The sequence below is a fragment of the Erpetoichthys calabaricus genome, chromosome 13, assembly GCF_900747795.2.
Source record: "Erpetoichthys calabaricus chromosome 13, fErpCal1.3, whole genome shotgun sequence".
In the NCBI taxonomy this organism is placed as follows: domain Eukaryota; kingdom Metazoa; phylum Chordata; class Cladistia; order Polypteriformes; family Polypteridae; genus Erpetoichthys; species Erpetoichthys calabaricus.
In genome coordinates this window covers 125,150,730-125,167,868 of record NC_041406.2, presented here as the reverse complement: position 1 = coordinate 125,167,868, position 17,139 = coordinate 125,150,730, and the positions used below count along the sequence as shown (strand labels likewise).

The window sequence follows — 17,139 nt, the reverse complement described above, 5'->3', positions numbered from 1 at the left end:
TGTGTCTCTCCAGTAGGACACTTCATGCATACTTAAATGTTTAAGCACAGGCTGAAAGCTTTCTCAGCATGCATTCCCATAGGACAGAATTTCACATGCACAATATCACCAGAACTAGTAAAAGAAATTCCTACCTGGAAGGTGTCATGAGCTATCCCTAAACACAATACATTTGCGAAATAACACAATCATAATTGTAAAATAAAGCAAGTTAGAAAAAGACTAAAGATGAGCAGCAGGAGAAAGCCTCAGCAGTATTGGGGAAAAAAAATCAACTTCCTAACAAGAAAAATGATGAGGCTTCTCAATAAACCTGTGCATTTATTGTGCTGGGCTTTTAAAGGAAGCAGTTGCTACATGGCTGTTATTTTTTAGAACTGCAACAGTCAATAAAAAATAGTAAAATGCTGTGAATTTCTCTTAGTTGATGCAGCTATCAATTAAAACAACAATTAAACACTTAAAAAGCCATAGAAAAGTGTGACAAATTTATGAGATTTGTTGTATTTATGTGGGTCTGCCACTAGTGCATACATTTCAAGTTGTGATCTTCATCAGTTTGTTTCTGTAGATTCTATTGCAGACAAGTGAACTTACTGAATGCAGTTTGGAAGACGTGTTTAAAGGCATTTTGACATCTGGTTCGTTTGAGGCAGCCATGGACCCTAACGTGCTTCTCTGCGCACACACAAAATCAGCTAAATTGAGAAAGCCAAAGTACAAATATCATCCACGCAGTCTGGTGAAATGGAGAGCCACAGCAATGAAAGATAACTGTCTCATTGCTGCCTTCTTCCGCCAGCCAAACTTTTGAAGAAAACTATATGCCTTCTTTGTTTCAACAGTTTTTTTCAGTCTGCATAGCCATACCAGTGTCATAGTACAAGAAAAAAAATGAAATCTTTGTAGATTTAATGTTTTTTCTACATAAAATAGATTTTATGTTTGTATATAACAGTTAAGTATCAATTTTTGTAAAAAGATCTGTTGACATTGTCTAGAATCAGAAGACAGATAATTTCAGTATCGGGATTCCCTATATATAATGTGTGTGTGTATATGTATACTTCAATTCATTTCAAGTTTATTGTCACAAGAGGGAGATTTGTTTGTTAACAGTTGTTTTGTTTTTAACAAAGAAACCAAGACATCACACTAAAAAGCCAGCAAAAAAGAAATTGGGACATCAAACATTATTTTCCAAAAAAAGTAAATAAAATATAGTAGCAAACAAAATACATAATATATAAATATCAGATCATAGGTATTGCACATAAAAATTAAACCAACATTAAGACTTGAGTAATGACTGATCTCCTCTATTCTCATCATCTCAACTACTTTTCCTGTTGTGGCGTAGTAATTGATAAAAATGATAATTGTATTGAATTAATTATTAGTTTACTAGCCAACCCACGGCGTAGCATACGCCGCATAATTATGTATTGATGGGTGAACACTTCCTGAACGACACAGTTGTCCAAATGGGGTGGGTTTGTGGATACCACTGTGAGTGAATGAAAAGATGGACCTCTGGAGAGAGCAACATACAATTGTCCGTGACTGAAAGCAGGATCGTCTGTGACGATGGAGGCCACGCTGGTGAAAGTTACTTCGTCGGTAGGGATAAGTTTCAGCAGTTGTTCATTAAGGTGTAGCGAGTCTTCGTTGTTGACGCTTAATATAGCTTGCATACTGAGTTGTTCCGGAGTCACAGTTGAGAAACACTTTTTTAATGTCTTTTAAGCACAGGGATAAAAATTAACATGTGAAACATCCGTAATGTAATAAGCCACCAAGAAAAGTAACATTGCAATAATGCACGCTACGATCCGATCGCTGTAAACAGAAGTGAAAACAAAATCGAGCCCGGTGCATTCTTTAACTGCCTTGACATCCTGCTAGACTAATCTGCTACACGGCTGTGTTTGAAAAACCGACTTATCGCTGATGAGTTTCACTGGCATTAATGATTAGGAATCTGGTTGGAACAAAACCTTGCATCCACAGGGGTTCACCAGGACCGAATTTGGGAAACACTGCTGAACACAGACGAAACTGACTCAGGTGAGGAGTTGGGGCGGGCAAAGTAGTTGCAGCTATTGATTATTCAGTGTTGTTTGCCTGGGTGTCTGATCTGTTCAACGGGATCATAAATAAAAGGAAAACAATATGAAGGCAATGTCACAGGTGATCCTGTGGTATAGCGGGTCCACAGCTCCCCTTCAAAAGGCCATTTTTAAATAAATAATCATCGCACTCACTGCGTAGCGAGGGGCGTGGAAGTGTGGCTGAAACGGTTTCCCGGTGGAGTCGTGCTGTGGGCATTTCTCCCCTGTGCAATGCGCGAGCGAGAGAGGAGAGAGAGAAAGCCGGTACGTCAGAGTGAGCGAGAGCAGGCTCGAAGGCAATGTGTTCCTGTGGTATAGCGCGTCCATAGCTCCCCTTCAAAAGGCCATTTTTAATCAGGCGACTGACAGTAGTGGAGTCAGGCACAGAGAAGGTCAGCTGCTGAGAGAGCGTCTCGACTGTTGCAGGGCCTGCATCGGTGAAGCAGGTGAGACGCTAATGAAAAAGAGGCACAGGGCTTATTGGTTTTTAAAGACTGCTTCCTTCATTGTGTTTTAACCTCAGTTTTAAAGGATTGTTTTAAGGATCCCATGGGATACCCCTCGCAAACTGTTTTACACGGTGGGCGTGGCTGTCTTGCGTGCTTTCCATGGGTGTCTACTTGTCGGCGGCTTAGTGAATTATATATATAGATTAAACCATAGAATGTAAAGCGTAATAGTAAACTAAATGTAAAAACATTGAATAACACTGAGAAAACCTTGAACAACAGAGAAAACTAACACTGCAATAGTTTGCGCTATAGCGCTACCAACCGCTGGCGAAAAACACTTTTTTTTTAATGAGTTTTAAGCACAGGGAAAAAAATGAACATATGAAAAAATCCGTAATTTAATAAACCACCAAGAAAAGTAACATTGCAACAATGCACACTACGAACCGATCGCTGTAAACAGAAATGAAAACAAAATCAAGCCCAGTACATTCTTTAACTGCCTTCCTACCTTATGAGTCCAGCCCCCTCTCTCTCGCGCTGCCTGTGTGTGTGCGTCTGTCTCTCTCTGGCACTGCCTGTGTGTGTGCGCGTCTCTCTCTCTCGCGCTGCCTGTGTGTGTGCCTCTGTCTCTCTCTGGCGCTGCCTGTGTGTGTGCGTGGCTCTCTCTCTCGGGCTGCCTGTGTGTGCCTCTGTCTCTCTCTGGCACTGCCTGTGTGTGTGCGCGGCTCCCTCTCTTGCGCTGCCTGTGTGTGTGCCTCTGTCTCTCTCTGGCGCTGCCTGTGTGTGTGTGCGGCTCTCTCTTGCGCGCTACCTGTGTGTGTGCCTCTGTCTCTCTCTGGCGCTGCCTGTGTGTGTGCTCGGCTCTCTCTCGCGTGCTACCTGTGTGTGTGCTCGGCTCTCTCTCGCACGCTACCTGTGTGTGTGCCTCTGTCTCTCTCTGGCGCTGCCTGTGTGTGTGCGCGGCTCTCTCTGTCGCACTGCCTGTGTGTGTGCCTCTGTCTCTCTCTGGCGCTGCCTGTGTGTGTGGCTCTGTCTCTGTCTCGCGCTCCCTGTGTGTGTGCCTCTGTGTGAACCAAGGTTCCACTGAGGTTGACTAATGAAAAGTCAACGTGGCTCAGAGCTGCATGTAGAGTTGGTGGGCATGGCTCCTTCCTGCGTGCTTTCATAGGTGTCTTGCCCGCTTTGACGGCGGCTTAGAGAATCTATATATGGCTCCATCCTGCGTGCTTTCATGGGTGTCGTGCCGCTCTGGCGGCGGCTTAGAGAATTATATATATAGATTTTTATTCTTGGAAACATGAATCCGTAACCAGCATTTCTTGTAAGTGTTTCTTGCATAAATTTTTATGATTTACCACATACTGTTTTCTAGTAGTGCAAAAGACGTAAGTCAAAAGCCCTACCTCACCCGCCACTTATTGAAGGTTTTTGAAAATGGATACCACAATGATCATTCTCCCAGAAATAAACAATTAAAACATGGAATGTCTGGGAAGTCTATAGACAAATCCTTTGAAAATTTACATTAATGTTTGGACACTTTATGCTAATATTATTCCTGTAGAATAAGGGTCATCGAGTAGATTTGACCTGGGGTCTATTCTTGCAGAGGGAAATACTCCTTCAGCCTGGCTTGTCGCAACAAACACCACAGAGTGGTCACATGTACAGAAAAAATGATTAGAAAATGGATGAATAACTAAATAAACAACTGTAGCTATGCCTGTTACATGTATGGCTGTGTATGGTACTACACTATAAAGTGATTGATTTTGCTATTTTTTGTACCTTGCTCATATAAAATGTGTGACACAAATTAAAGTGATTACAACTCACAGCAGGTTGTTCACAAACTTTTATAAAAGACATGTGAACCTTGTAATCCCGTGTTGAAATTCAAGCTCTGTAGAATCAGTGCAGAAAACTTTAAATTAATTTTTAATTTCATTATGAATTATTTGCCACACGTTGTGTGTCTTGTTAATGTCAGACATACAGCTTCTTCTTCTTCTTTCGGCTGCTCCCGTTAGGAGTTGCCACAGCGGATCGTCTTCTTCCATATCTTTCTGTCCTCTGGATCTTGTTTTGTTACACTCATCACCTGCATGTCCTCTCTCATCACATCCATAAACCTTCGCTTAGGCCTTCCTTTTTTCCTCTTCCCTGGCAGCTCTATCCTTAGCACCCTTATCCCAATATACCCAGCAGCTCTCTTCTGCACATGTCCAAACCAACACAATCTCGCCTCTCTGACTTTGTCTCCCAACCATCCAACTTGAGCTGACCCTCTAATGTACTCATTTCTAATCCTATCCATCCTCGGCACACCCAATGCAAATCTTAGCATCTTTAACTCTGCTACCTCCAGCTCTGTCTCCTGCTTTCTGGTCAGTTCCACTGTCTCCAACCTATATCTATCTATCTATCTATATAACATAGCTGGTCTCACTACCGTCCTGTAGACCTTCCCTTTCACTCTTGCTGATACCCGTCTGTCACAAATTACTCCTGACACTCTTCTCCACCCATTCCACCCTGCCTGCACTCTCTTTTTCACCTCTCTTCCACAATCCCCATTACTCTGTACTGTTGATCCCAAGTATTTAAACTCATCCACCTTTGCCAACTCTACTCCCTGCATCATCACCATTCCACTGACCTCCCTCTCATTTACACACATGTATTCTGTCTTGTTCCTACTGACCTTCATTCCTCTCCTCTCTAGAGCATATCTCCACCTCTCCAAGGTCTCCTCAACCTGCTCCCTACTATTGGTACAGATCACAATGTCATCAGCAAACATCTTAGTCCACGGGGACTTCTGTCTAAACTCGTCTGTCAAGCTGTCCATCACCATTGCAAATAAGAAAGGGCTCAGAGCCGATCCCTGATGTAATCTTACCTCCAACTGGAATGCATCCATCACTCCTACCGTAGACCTCACCACTGTCACACTTCCCTTGTACATATCCTGTACAACTCTTACATACTTCTCTGCCACTCCCAACTTCCTCATACAGTACCACAGCTCCTCTTGAGGCACCCTGTCATATGCTTTATCCAGTTCCACAAAGACGCAATGCAACTCCTTCTGGCCTTCTCTAAACTTCTCCATCAACATCCTCAGAGCAAACATTGCATCTGTAGTGCTCTTTCTTGTCATGAAACCATACTGCTGCTCACTAATCATCACCTCACTTTTTAACCTAGCTTCCACTACTCTTTCCCATAACTTCATGCTGTGGCTCATCAATTTTATTCTCCTGTAGTTACTACAGTCCTGCACATCCCCTTTATTCTTAAATATCGGCACTATACACTCCTTCTCCACTCCTCAGGCATCCTCTCAATTTCCAAGATTCCATTAAACAATCTGGTTAAAAACTCCACTGCCATCTCTCCTAAACACCTCCATGCTTCCATAGGTATGTCATCTGGACCAACGGCCTTTCCATTTTTCATCCTCTTCATAGCTGTCCTTACTTCCTCCTTGCTAATCCGTTGCACTTCCTGATTCACTATCTCCACATCATTCAACCTCTTTCCTCTCTCGTTCTGTTCATTCATCAGCCTCTCAAAGTACTCTTTCCATCTGCTCAACACACTCTCCCCGCTTGTGAGTATGTTTCCATCTTTATCCTTTATCACCCTAACCTACTGCACATCTTTCCCAGCTCAGTCCCTCTGTCTAGCCAATCAGTACAGTCCTTTTCTCCCTCCATAGTGTCCAACCTCTCATACAACTCATCATATGCCTTTTCTTTAGCCTTCGCCTCCTCTCTCTTCACCTTGCACCTTATCTCCTTGTACTCTTGTCTACTTTCTGCATCTATCCGACTGTCCCACTTTTTCTTTGCCATCCTCTTCCTCTGTATACTCTCCTGTATTTCCTCATTCCACCACCAAGTTTCCTTTTCCTCCTTCCTCTTTCCAGATGTCATGCCAAGCACCGTTCTTGCTGTCCCCCTTACTACATCTGCTGTAGTTTCCAAGCTGTCTGGTAACTCTTCACTGCCACCCCATTGCCCGTCTCATCTCCTCCCTAAACTCAGCCTTGCAGCCTTCCTTTTTCAACTTCAACCACTTGATCCTTGGCTCTGCCCTCACTCTCTTCCTCTTCTTGATCTCCAATGTCATCCTACAGACCATCATCCTATGCTGCTTAACTACACTTTCCCCTGCCACCACTTTGCAGCCTTCAATCTCCTTCAGATCAACTCTTCTGCATAGGATGTAATCTACCTGTGTGCATCTTCCTCCACTCTTGTACGTAACGCTATGTTCCTCCCTCTTCTTAAAATACGTATTCACCACAACCATGTCCATCCTTTTGGCAAAATACACTATCCTCTGACCTTCTTCATTCCTTTCCTTGACACCATACCTACCCATCACCTCCTCATGTCCTCTGTTCCCTTCACCAACATGCCCAATGAAATCCGCTCCAATCACCACTTTCTGTCCCTTGGGTACACTGTTCATCACTTCATCCAGCTCACTCCAAAAATCTTCTTTCTCACCCATTGCACACCCAACTTGCGGTGCATATGCACTAACAACATTCATCATCACACCTCCAATTTCCAGCTTCATAATCATTACTCTGCCTGACACTCTTTTCACCTCCAAAACACTCTTGACATACTGTTCCTTCAGAATAACTCCTACCCCATTTGTCATCCCATTCACACCATGATAGAACAATTTGAATCCACCTCCGATTCACCTGGCCTTACACCCCTTCCATTTAGTGTGTTGCATGCACAATATATCAACCTTCCTTCTCTCCATCACATCTGCTAACTCTCTCCCCTTACCAGTCATACTGCCAACATTCAAAGTTCCTACCCTCAGTTTCACTCTTTACTTTCCTCCTCTCCTCCTGCCTCCAGACATGTCTCCCCCCTCTTATATCACAACACGTGTTTTGCCAATGGAACATTGTATGCTTTTCAAGCAGGAGACCCAAGTCAAACACCCGACTGATTTCCTGGTCTTCAGTCATCAGCATTTTGGTGGCACCATGCTATTAAAGTGTTAACTGCATACGGTGGCAGTGCTTTCGAATGGAAATGGAATCATGAGATGTCTCAAAGTTTAAATTCCAAGATACTGTAAATGTCATAACCAGCAAGGCAAGAATCAAATAAACAAAGTTCAGGATGTTTAGCAAAAATTAAAGTGCAGGGAATCTGTAAACCAATAAATGACCAGTAACCTACTATTTAGGCTAATGAGGCCAGTCATCAGGGATGGGATTTTTTTAAACAATACAGACCTACGAACATTCAGACTCATTATGACCAAATGTTTTATATTATTTTCATATACTAGCGATGTTTGGTGTTAACGTCTACCGACCTACATAATCCAGAAATAACACAAACAGCAGCAGCAGGAATAATAATAATAATAATAATCCTCAAACTGAAGCATAGAAGACACGAACATGGCAAAATAAACTAAGATGATCAAAACTACTAGAGATTCCTATGTAAAGATAATCGTTATACTTCAGTTTCATTACATTTTGTTATGTTAAGTTTGTGTACATCACTTGTATGAAAATGTGCTATATAAATAAATGTTGTTGCTGTCAATTTATTTGATTAATTTAAATGACATGTATATGTTGCAGAGCTGCAGTGGTAAAATTATGACTAAACTGTCACTGTCATCATAAAGTACATGTTTGGACAAAAGGTTTAAATTGAGACCTATAGAAATCAGATTTGTAGTCCAAGAGTGTGATTTTAACACATAGGAGTCAGGGTGTTTTTTAAAATAAAAAACAGTGCGTTCAGGCTCAGGTGGTATGTGCTTGCGATAGTATAGCTGTGCATCCTTGGGTAGTTTAATGGGTAATCTGGCTGATTCACATGCATGTGCAAATGCAACTGGAGCAGACAGTTTTATCATTGACATTCTGGGGGGTGAAATCAACGCACCTGCACCTACAGTAGGGATTAAAGGAGTCTGAGGTTAGTTTTGGGAAAAAGATGGAGGAAGAATTGGGGAGTACAAGTCAGCTTGGTAGATAGAAGGCACAGTGGTTGGAGGTCCCATGGAGGAGCGAGACGTGGAGCAGATGTGTTACTCTGAGCCCTTAGCATTTCAGAGGAGAGGGAGCAATCAAGTGCTCCAGGGGTCCTGCTAGACCAGGGGTAGGCAACGTCGGTCCTGGTGAGCCGCAGTGGCTACAGGTTTTCATTCCAACCCAATTGCTTAATTAGAAACCAATCATTGCCAATCTCAGACCTTATTTAATTTTATAGCTTATTAGTCTGTGCAATGTAAGGCTCTTATATCGTAGATTTTTTTCCTTTCCAAAGATATCATCCAAATGATATGAAGCCTAAAACAGATCATTTTCAGTCTGCCACATTTTTCTATTAAGTGTTTTATTAAATCAAACAGTGCATGATGAACACACACAGATGTAATTGGAAAAAAGCTAGCTGGAGAACTGCTGGCTGCTTTGTCTTTTACATCTTATTGCTAATAAGGAGCAATTAAAACACTGAATGCAGCAGTTTAAGATTGAAATAAGCAATTAAGGTTGGAGAACCTTAACAAGCGAGACCACTAAAATGAAGCATCAAAATGTCATTGCTTCATCAGCAATAATTGAGTTCTCGTTAAGGAACTGGGTTGGAACAAAAACCTGCACATACTGCGGCTCACCAGGACCGACGTTGCCTACCCCTGTGCTAGACTGATGTCAGCTGGCAGGATAAAGGAGGTCCAGCTCCTAGCACCCCAGTAGGTACTGCCTTAGGTGGTAGGGACAAGAGCCAGGGAGTGGGACCGCAGATGTCACCTTCTCGGCCACTGCACCTCTTATCCCCACCACCCTGCTGCTTGTCTGGTCATACAACAGAACAGCAAACATTTTATGCAACTTTACTTAGTAGGGACTTATTTTTCCAGGGAGGCAGAAGAAAGAGCACATTACAGGTACTGCATGTGCCAGGATGGCCTTTTCGTATGCAGTAACATGTTTATCTTTAAATGCTGTACTGCTTGCCCGGTCATTCTGGGAAAATCAATCCATATACAGACAGGAGTGCTATCCCTGCCTGGCCTAAACATTTCCCCTTCTGGTCCTCTCTGTATTTTTTTTAACGCTTCACCCCAACAATCTATCTGCATGGAGTCAACATATACACTTATAAAGAGAAGAGATTTTGTGAATTTTATTCAGTGTTCTGAAGAAGTTGTGGAAACTTAAAAACAAGTGCTTAACATCACAATTTAGACTGCTGCATATTGATTTTTATTAAATATTGAATCAAATTTGAAATTCAAGTTTATTGCCCAGACGTAGTGATGCTTATAAGACAGACAAAAGGCGTCATGGAAAAATGTGAATCACAAAATAAATAGGATCAGTGGAATCTTTGGTCTCTGAATCTCCAAAAATAATGTCTAAAAATGATTAGCAGATGAAGGAACAAACAGAAATACTTAAAATAGTGAGTTTGATTATGACATTTGAGGAAGAAGCTGGCTACAAAGGACTTTTAATATTAAGAATGGAAGAAATAGAGTGAGTTGGCTGTAAATGATGGAGAAATACAACAGCGTTAGGAATGACTTTGGGAGGAATTGAGAAAGAGGTGACAGAAAAAATACACAATTCTGTACTGAAAACAGTGGCTCCAAAAGCAAAGAAGAACCTCAAATATAATACTGAAATACATTTCTAGTGAGGGTTTAACCCAAATAAGTACAGATTTTCAGGTCTATGTGTAATATAGTGCAGTAAATTGTGTATTTTCAATAAGAAAAAGAACAGCTACTTGTTGCTTGCAGTTACCTGTCACTCTAACAAGACAAAAAGGCATATCGGTCATGCTCCAGTGAGGCTCCGCACTAATTTGCACACTGGTTGAGATAATGAACTTAGAGCAGAGGTGGGCCGCTGCTCAGAAGCAGATGTTGCGAAAATGGAAACTATTTTCAAGCAAACATAGATTAGAACAGAATTGACAATTACAATTAGAAGAAAACAACTAATGTACAGGTGGGTCAACTGTTATTATGAGAAAGAAACAACTTTAGACAATTAACTTTTATTTAGCAGTGACTTAAAGGTTTAAACTTAGTAGTCCTGGTAGAATTCTGTACCACTGCTTGTTTGAGAGCCTTGATACAAAATAAGTGCATTTTCCTCAGAAAGGCCTTTCTTAATGTGTATTTAGCATTCACCTGATATTTCACCTTATATTTATTTTATTTTATTTTATTTTGTATTCTTTTATTCTAAGGCATATTTGCTCTTTTTTTTGTTTTCTGTTATTCCGGACTGAGATCTAGCTTTTCTGTAGTTTACCTGAGGATCTTCTCTATTTTCTATTGAGCTGTTATTGTTGAATTTATATTTAATGCAGTAGTTCATATTCTATTTAAAGCAGTAGATAAATGAAAAAATGCCAGCAACCCTTTAAGTGCATGTATATTTACATTTAAACATTGTTTAACTGCCAATATTGATCAACTGGTTCTAGTTACAGCTTTTTTGGCACCATGTTATGATTAAAGCAGTTTCTTAAAGTAAGACTTTAATTGTTTGATTCTTTGATTTTTTTTTAGTATTATGACAAGATACAGAATTCAGCTAAGTTTACGAATGTTAGTTACTGTATATTTTATTGACGTTAGTCCACAAAAAAATCACATGGTTGTACATATTTGTAGGTTAACAGTAAATATTGTTAATTGATGACATAATTATAAAAGATCTACAGTACCTTTATGTGCTGACTTTAATGCAGAAAATCCTGGGAGAATTTGTTACTATTGAAATGGCATTCCATGCAAAGGCTCTGGAGGTTTACACAACTGCATTTCATCATATACAGAATGTGAAAGAAGATGAGGATCTACAGGTAAGACTATATTCACATTTAACTATTTCCTTAGGGGTCCAATAGTTAAAGATTTTCCCCAGGTAATTTCACAAGACCTACCTCTTGTCATTGCGGTGTTTTGTAACTAGTACAGTCCTTGTAAGTTTGTTAATGTAACTTAGTAAGGAAATTTATTAACACTTGTCCCACAGATGCTTTTAAAACTAGTTTAGCATAAAACAAACTAGCAATATTTGTACTGTTTTTAAAAGTTATAACTAAAGTATTTTTGTCAAGCACAATTGTCCACAATTATTTCAAAGTTTGCATTGTTAGACCTTTTGTAAATAAATAAGCTATTAGTCCATATATTCTTAAAGGTGGTTGTGAAAGCTGTACTCTCCTTTGCAAAAAATTCAAATTTTAATTTTCAGTTAAACTTGTAAAATGTTTATTATAGTAGTGTTTTTTTGCCTTTCCATAATTCTCAAGCTACTGGAAAGGATTGAGTATGATGTTTATAAAAATATTCCACAGTCCAAATATGTTGTTTTTAAAAATTTTATTGAAATTCAAAGCAACATTTATTTAAGTTTTACATTTTTTTTAGGTATTCTATTAATTACTCTTTGTGTTGTGTTGCTAAGTACATAAAGTTTGGACCACTTCCATTTTGTATATTGTCGTAACTTATGCTGGGAATTTAGAGTAGCAAAATTCTTATCTGACTCTAGCACTAAATAAGCAAAATTAGTGCTCCACCTGTAACATCTGTCAGTTTTTAGTGGCACACATTAAATAAAATACATCAATATGCAAATGGAAAAATTTAATTTAAACTTAATTTCCTTTATAATAATATATTGAAACAGTCATCAACCTGAGCTGCATTGGTTGACCAGGAAATGACATGCAATTTAAGATATGTAGCACAAACAAGACATGCAAATGAAATTATTGATTGACAGCAAGTGTCAGTGATGCTGAATGGTAATGTGTGTTATATGCACATTGTCCCTTCCCACAGATACTCAGGTTGCTTCCATCTGCTGCAATATTTTATTTAATGGACTCGGTCATAAATAAAGAGATAATATAAGTAATTTAAAATCCGTATTAGAGTCTGTATTAGAAAATGTTTTATTTCAGTGAAAAAGGACAGGGACACACCTGCAGCTTAGATTTTACAAAGGGCTGTCTAAGCTGATAGGAAGAATATAGCAAGGTAAATGGCTGCTTTAGACTACTGGAAAAATGTCAAGCACAATGGCTTCTTGGAACATGGGAATGCACTGACCATTTATCATTTACTTGAGGTAAACCAGTCATAAATAAAAGAATTTGTGTTTAACTTCCTTAACGTTAATGTTTATGTCACTTCCACATTTCGCCTGACACAAACATTCATAGTTGCCTGTCCTTGCACTTGATGACAATTATTTTGCCTTTTTTATCATGCAGCTACTGTTGCATCATGGTGAAGCTTCACATGACTGAATTCATAAGGCATATCACAGTGGTTTGGTTGTACAGTGCCGTATCATGCATAAGCTTCGCGTTCTGAAGCTTAACACCATAAAACGTATTACACTTCACCCCAAGCCTAACTCGGATTAACTGTAATTGTATAGAATTCCAAGCCAGAGTCAAGCTCAGTGTTAACCCCAAGGAGGTTAATAAGATAAATTAAAATAATTGCCCATGCTTGTGTACTGACCTCTTTCACACATGATTTTTGCCTACAAAACAAAATGAAGAATATTACTTTCTCATTAACCTGAGGGTATGTGCATAGGTGTCCTCTGTAACAAATTTAAATCTTGTCCATGATTCCTGATTTACAGTTTTATCTTTGTCGGTGTTTCATTGATGCTGAAATGTCATGCTGTTCAAACAAGGGAAGCAAATAACACAGTATTATATTGAGTACTATCCTCAGATGATATGTATACATTCTGTTTGTAGTTAATATCCTCAAGGAACTCATTAAGCTAGCAGTAAGCCCACTAATCTAACAGTTTTAAACCAATAAACAATAAAGCCTCCAAACTAGCCTTTTCCAAAATACTCCTTCCTGATTTCTATCTTATTGTCAAGTTTCTCAAAAGACATGTTTGCAAAATATTTCATTCATGAACAGAAAGCCAAAGGCTGACTGTGGTACTAGCTGGCACAGGGTCATTCATTTGGTTATTTGGTCCATGCCATGACACTACCCTAACCTCCTCAGTGCTGCAATGGACACAGCGAAGTACATAGCCATTGACTAACACAAGTTATTTACATAGACACAAAACACACACTTTGTTCTGTTAATGTTACCAAAATACTTTAATAGCATTTTTTAAATATAACAAAAAATAGCAAGCTATGGCGCAACAACAGATCAGTCCCTTGCACATTAAAATTTTATTAGGTTTAACTTTTGTGTCTTCTGATGACTTTCCCACTGATTTTGAAGGACTTGTGAATATTTTTAAATATAAATCTTGTTTCAATACAAAGAAAGCAGGAAATGTGATTTTTATCCCAGTGTATTCATGTATGTGTAACTTCTTAAAGTTAATATATTTGTGTATGAATTTATTGTTCATGCAAAAGGAAAGATTAAACCTCATTTATGTCAGTGTGTTAACTTCTTAAAGATAATATTTTTCTATATGGACTTATATGTGATGTTTGTAGTAAGTGAGCTTACCTCAGTAAAGATATTGCACAAATTATGTGTGATTTGAAGCAGGAAGAGAGAGATAAAAAAAATGCTTGTTATCAACTTCGTTTTAGTAAGAATTTTAATGTGTATGTTGATAGATCAAGACGTGCACCCGTATGCACAGTTAATCACTAATATATGTGTTACTAATGAAAAACACACATTAGTCTGAAAATATTATATTTACAAGTGTATTTAATTACGTTTGTAAAGTGGTTGTTCATCATTGTGCCCTTGGCATATTAAGAGCCTTTGAAATGCTGGTAAAATTACTTATGAATGTAAAGGATTCACAGGTCTTATAGTGAAGTATGCAATATCAAGAGAATATGACTCACTTAAGGCAAAAAATTATTTTAGATAGATAGTTTTAGTAGGTCAAATTGTAATGATGAATAGCCACTTCACTGAAGCTTTGTAAGTGTTATCAAAACCAAAAGAAGTGTATGTTAAGGTATTGTTACATAAGAGTAAATGAGTGATAGATTCTTATTTGCACTACCTAAACTCAAGTGATACCAGAAAAAAAACTCCTAAGAAGTTACTAACTTCATGCATTTTTCTTGTACACATTTGTCACATTGCACTTTTGTTGAGAAAAATTTTTGCCACAATTTTTTTTGTGCCCCCCAAGCTGTACATGTTCTGACCAGTCAGTGTTGACTTAGTACTATTTATTATGCAGTGTATGAAAACAACAAGTATTTCATATAATCTTATGATAATAACAATTGTCCATTGTTCTCCTCATACATACCACCAGACTCTCAAATAGTATTTTTCCCCTGGTCATTTGGACTACTATTAATTGATCAGTGACTAAGACACCCCTATGTAGTTACCGCCAATTAGTTTGTGTTGTAGTTTTATTGTTAAATGTGTATTTTTTTATGTTGGGAGCATGCACTGATACAACACATTGCTGCTCCCACCACATAGTGTATTGTTTGGTGGTTGTTTGTTTTATCTGGTACATGTTATATATTTGTATTGTTAACTTTTTTATTGTAATGTCAATTATTATAATAAATTTTATCATGGTGGCAAAAGGCCCCAGGTCCCAATACTTTCCTTACAATTAAAAGTTAAACAAGATCTTGTTCTGGATCCAAGAAGGGCCTGACTAAGCAAGACCAAATATGTATCCTTGCTTAACTTAACATGAGCGACTGAAATGGTGAAAAGGAGTAAAAAGGCATAAAATAAATCATTCTACAGATGCCAAAAGTAATATGGAATAGCCCAAGCAAACAAACAAAAAATAACTAATAAATAGTGAAGTTAGAATTTCAAAAGATGGAGTCAGACTTTTCCAAAACAGTCAAATGTTCTGAGCATCTGTTGAAAATACATCAATGTATAAAAACACATAACATGTTTGGTCAAGGAAGAAAAAAAACAAGTTAGGGTAATACACCATGTTATAGTCTAAAGGAGCATTGCTTATTTTATCTAGAGGGTTGTAAATCTATAGCAAAATATACTGCTCGAAAAATTAGGGAAACACTTAATTCACACATCAGATCTCAATGAACGAAATATTCAAGTGGAAAATCTTTACTGAGTAATACTAAGTAATTCGTTGAGAATACAATGATGTAACAGTGGTCAATGGAAACCAAAATCACCAACTCATTGCAGGCTGGATTCAACATAACACCAAAAATTTAAGTTACAGGCTGATCTGACTTGGATGAATTTCATTATGGCATTTCATAAGGAGAATTAGTAGTGTGCGTGTCCCCCACATGCCTGTATGCACTCCTGACAACGTCTGGGCATGCTCCTGATGAGATACCAGATGGTATCCTACGGGATCTCCTCCCAGGGCATCAATGAGCTCCTGGACACTCTCTAGTGCTACTTGGTGGTGTCAGATGCCCTAATACATAATGTTCCAGAGGTTCTGAATTTGATTCAGGTCTGGGGAACGTGCGGGCCCGTCAGTGGCATAAATTAATTTGTCATCCAGGAACTTTCTACACACTCTGTCCACATGAGGCTGGTCATTGTCCAGCACCAGGAACAACCCAGGGCCCAAGGCACCAGTGTAAGATCTGACAGTGGCTCTGAGGATTTCATCCTGGTACCTAACAGGGTACTGTTCCCTAGCATGTGGAGGTCTGTGCGACCATCCAAGAATATGCCTCCCCAGAAGATCACTGTCTTCCCACCTAACCGGGCATGCTGGCTACATAACTTTCTCCATGGCATCTTTAGACACTTTCACATCTGTCACATGCTCAGTGTGAACCTACTCTCATCTGTGAAGAGAACGGGGTGCAGTGGCGGAGCTGCCAGTTGTGGTATCCTCTGGCAAATGCCCATCGAGTTGTAGAGTGATGGGCTCTGAGCACAGGTCCCACTAGAGGACGTTGGGCCTTCATGCCACCCTCATGGAGTCTGTTTCTGATAGTTTGGTCAAAAACATGCACACCCGTAGCCAGCAGGAAGTCATTTTGTAGGGCCCTAGCAGTGCTCCTCCTGTTCCTCATTGCACAAAGGACCAGATAATGTTCCTACTGTTTTGATGCCCTGCCACAGCCCTGTCCAGCTCTCCTCGTAAAATGGGCCATCTCCTGGCATCTCTTCCATGCTCTAGAGACTGTGCAGGTAGATGCAGCAAACCCTGCGATGGCACATATGGATGTGCCATCCTGGAGGATCTGTTTTACCTGTGCAATCTGAATCAGCTGCAGGTAGTGCTTCATGCTACTAGTAGTGACAAGGACACTAGTAAAATGCAAAGCCATTCCTTTTTGGGGGTTGTCTTTCTGTTGTTACTTTCATTTGCACCAGAGCAGATGAAGTTGATTCACAATCACTTATGCTTCCTAACTGGACAGATTGATATCGCTGGAGCTTAATTGACTTGGTGTTAGACTGTGATGATTAAGTGTTCCCTTAATTTCTTTAAGTGCATTTTGGATTTTATATGTATCTTGTAAATAAAATAGTATTCAAATGAAGAAGACATAAGAATGTTTCTCTGCTTAAATGTGGATATT

At 39.3% G+C, this 17,139-nt stretch overlaps 1 protein-coding gene across 1 annotated transcript in view; it reads left to right on the top strand.

Annotated features, from left to right (window-relative positions):
- cibar1 (CBY1 interacting BAR domain containing 1) overlaps window positions 1-17,139 on the top strand; it is a 160,285-nt gene that overhangs the window by 105,827 nt on the left and 37,319 nt on the right. The window contains exon 7 of the mRNA XM_028817797.2: window positions 11,344-11,457. Coding sequence (XP_028673630.2) covers window positions 11,344-11,457 — 114 coding nt within the window. The remainder of the gene's footprint in view (window positions 1-11,343; window positions 11,458-17,139) is intronic.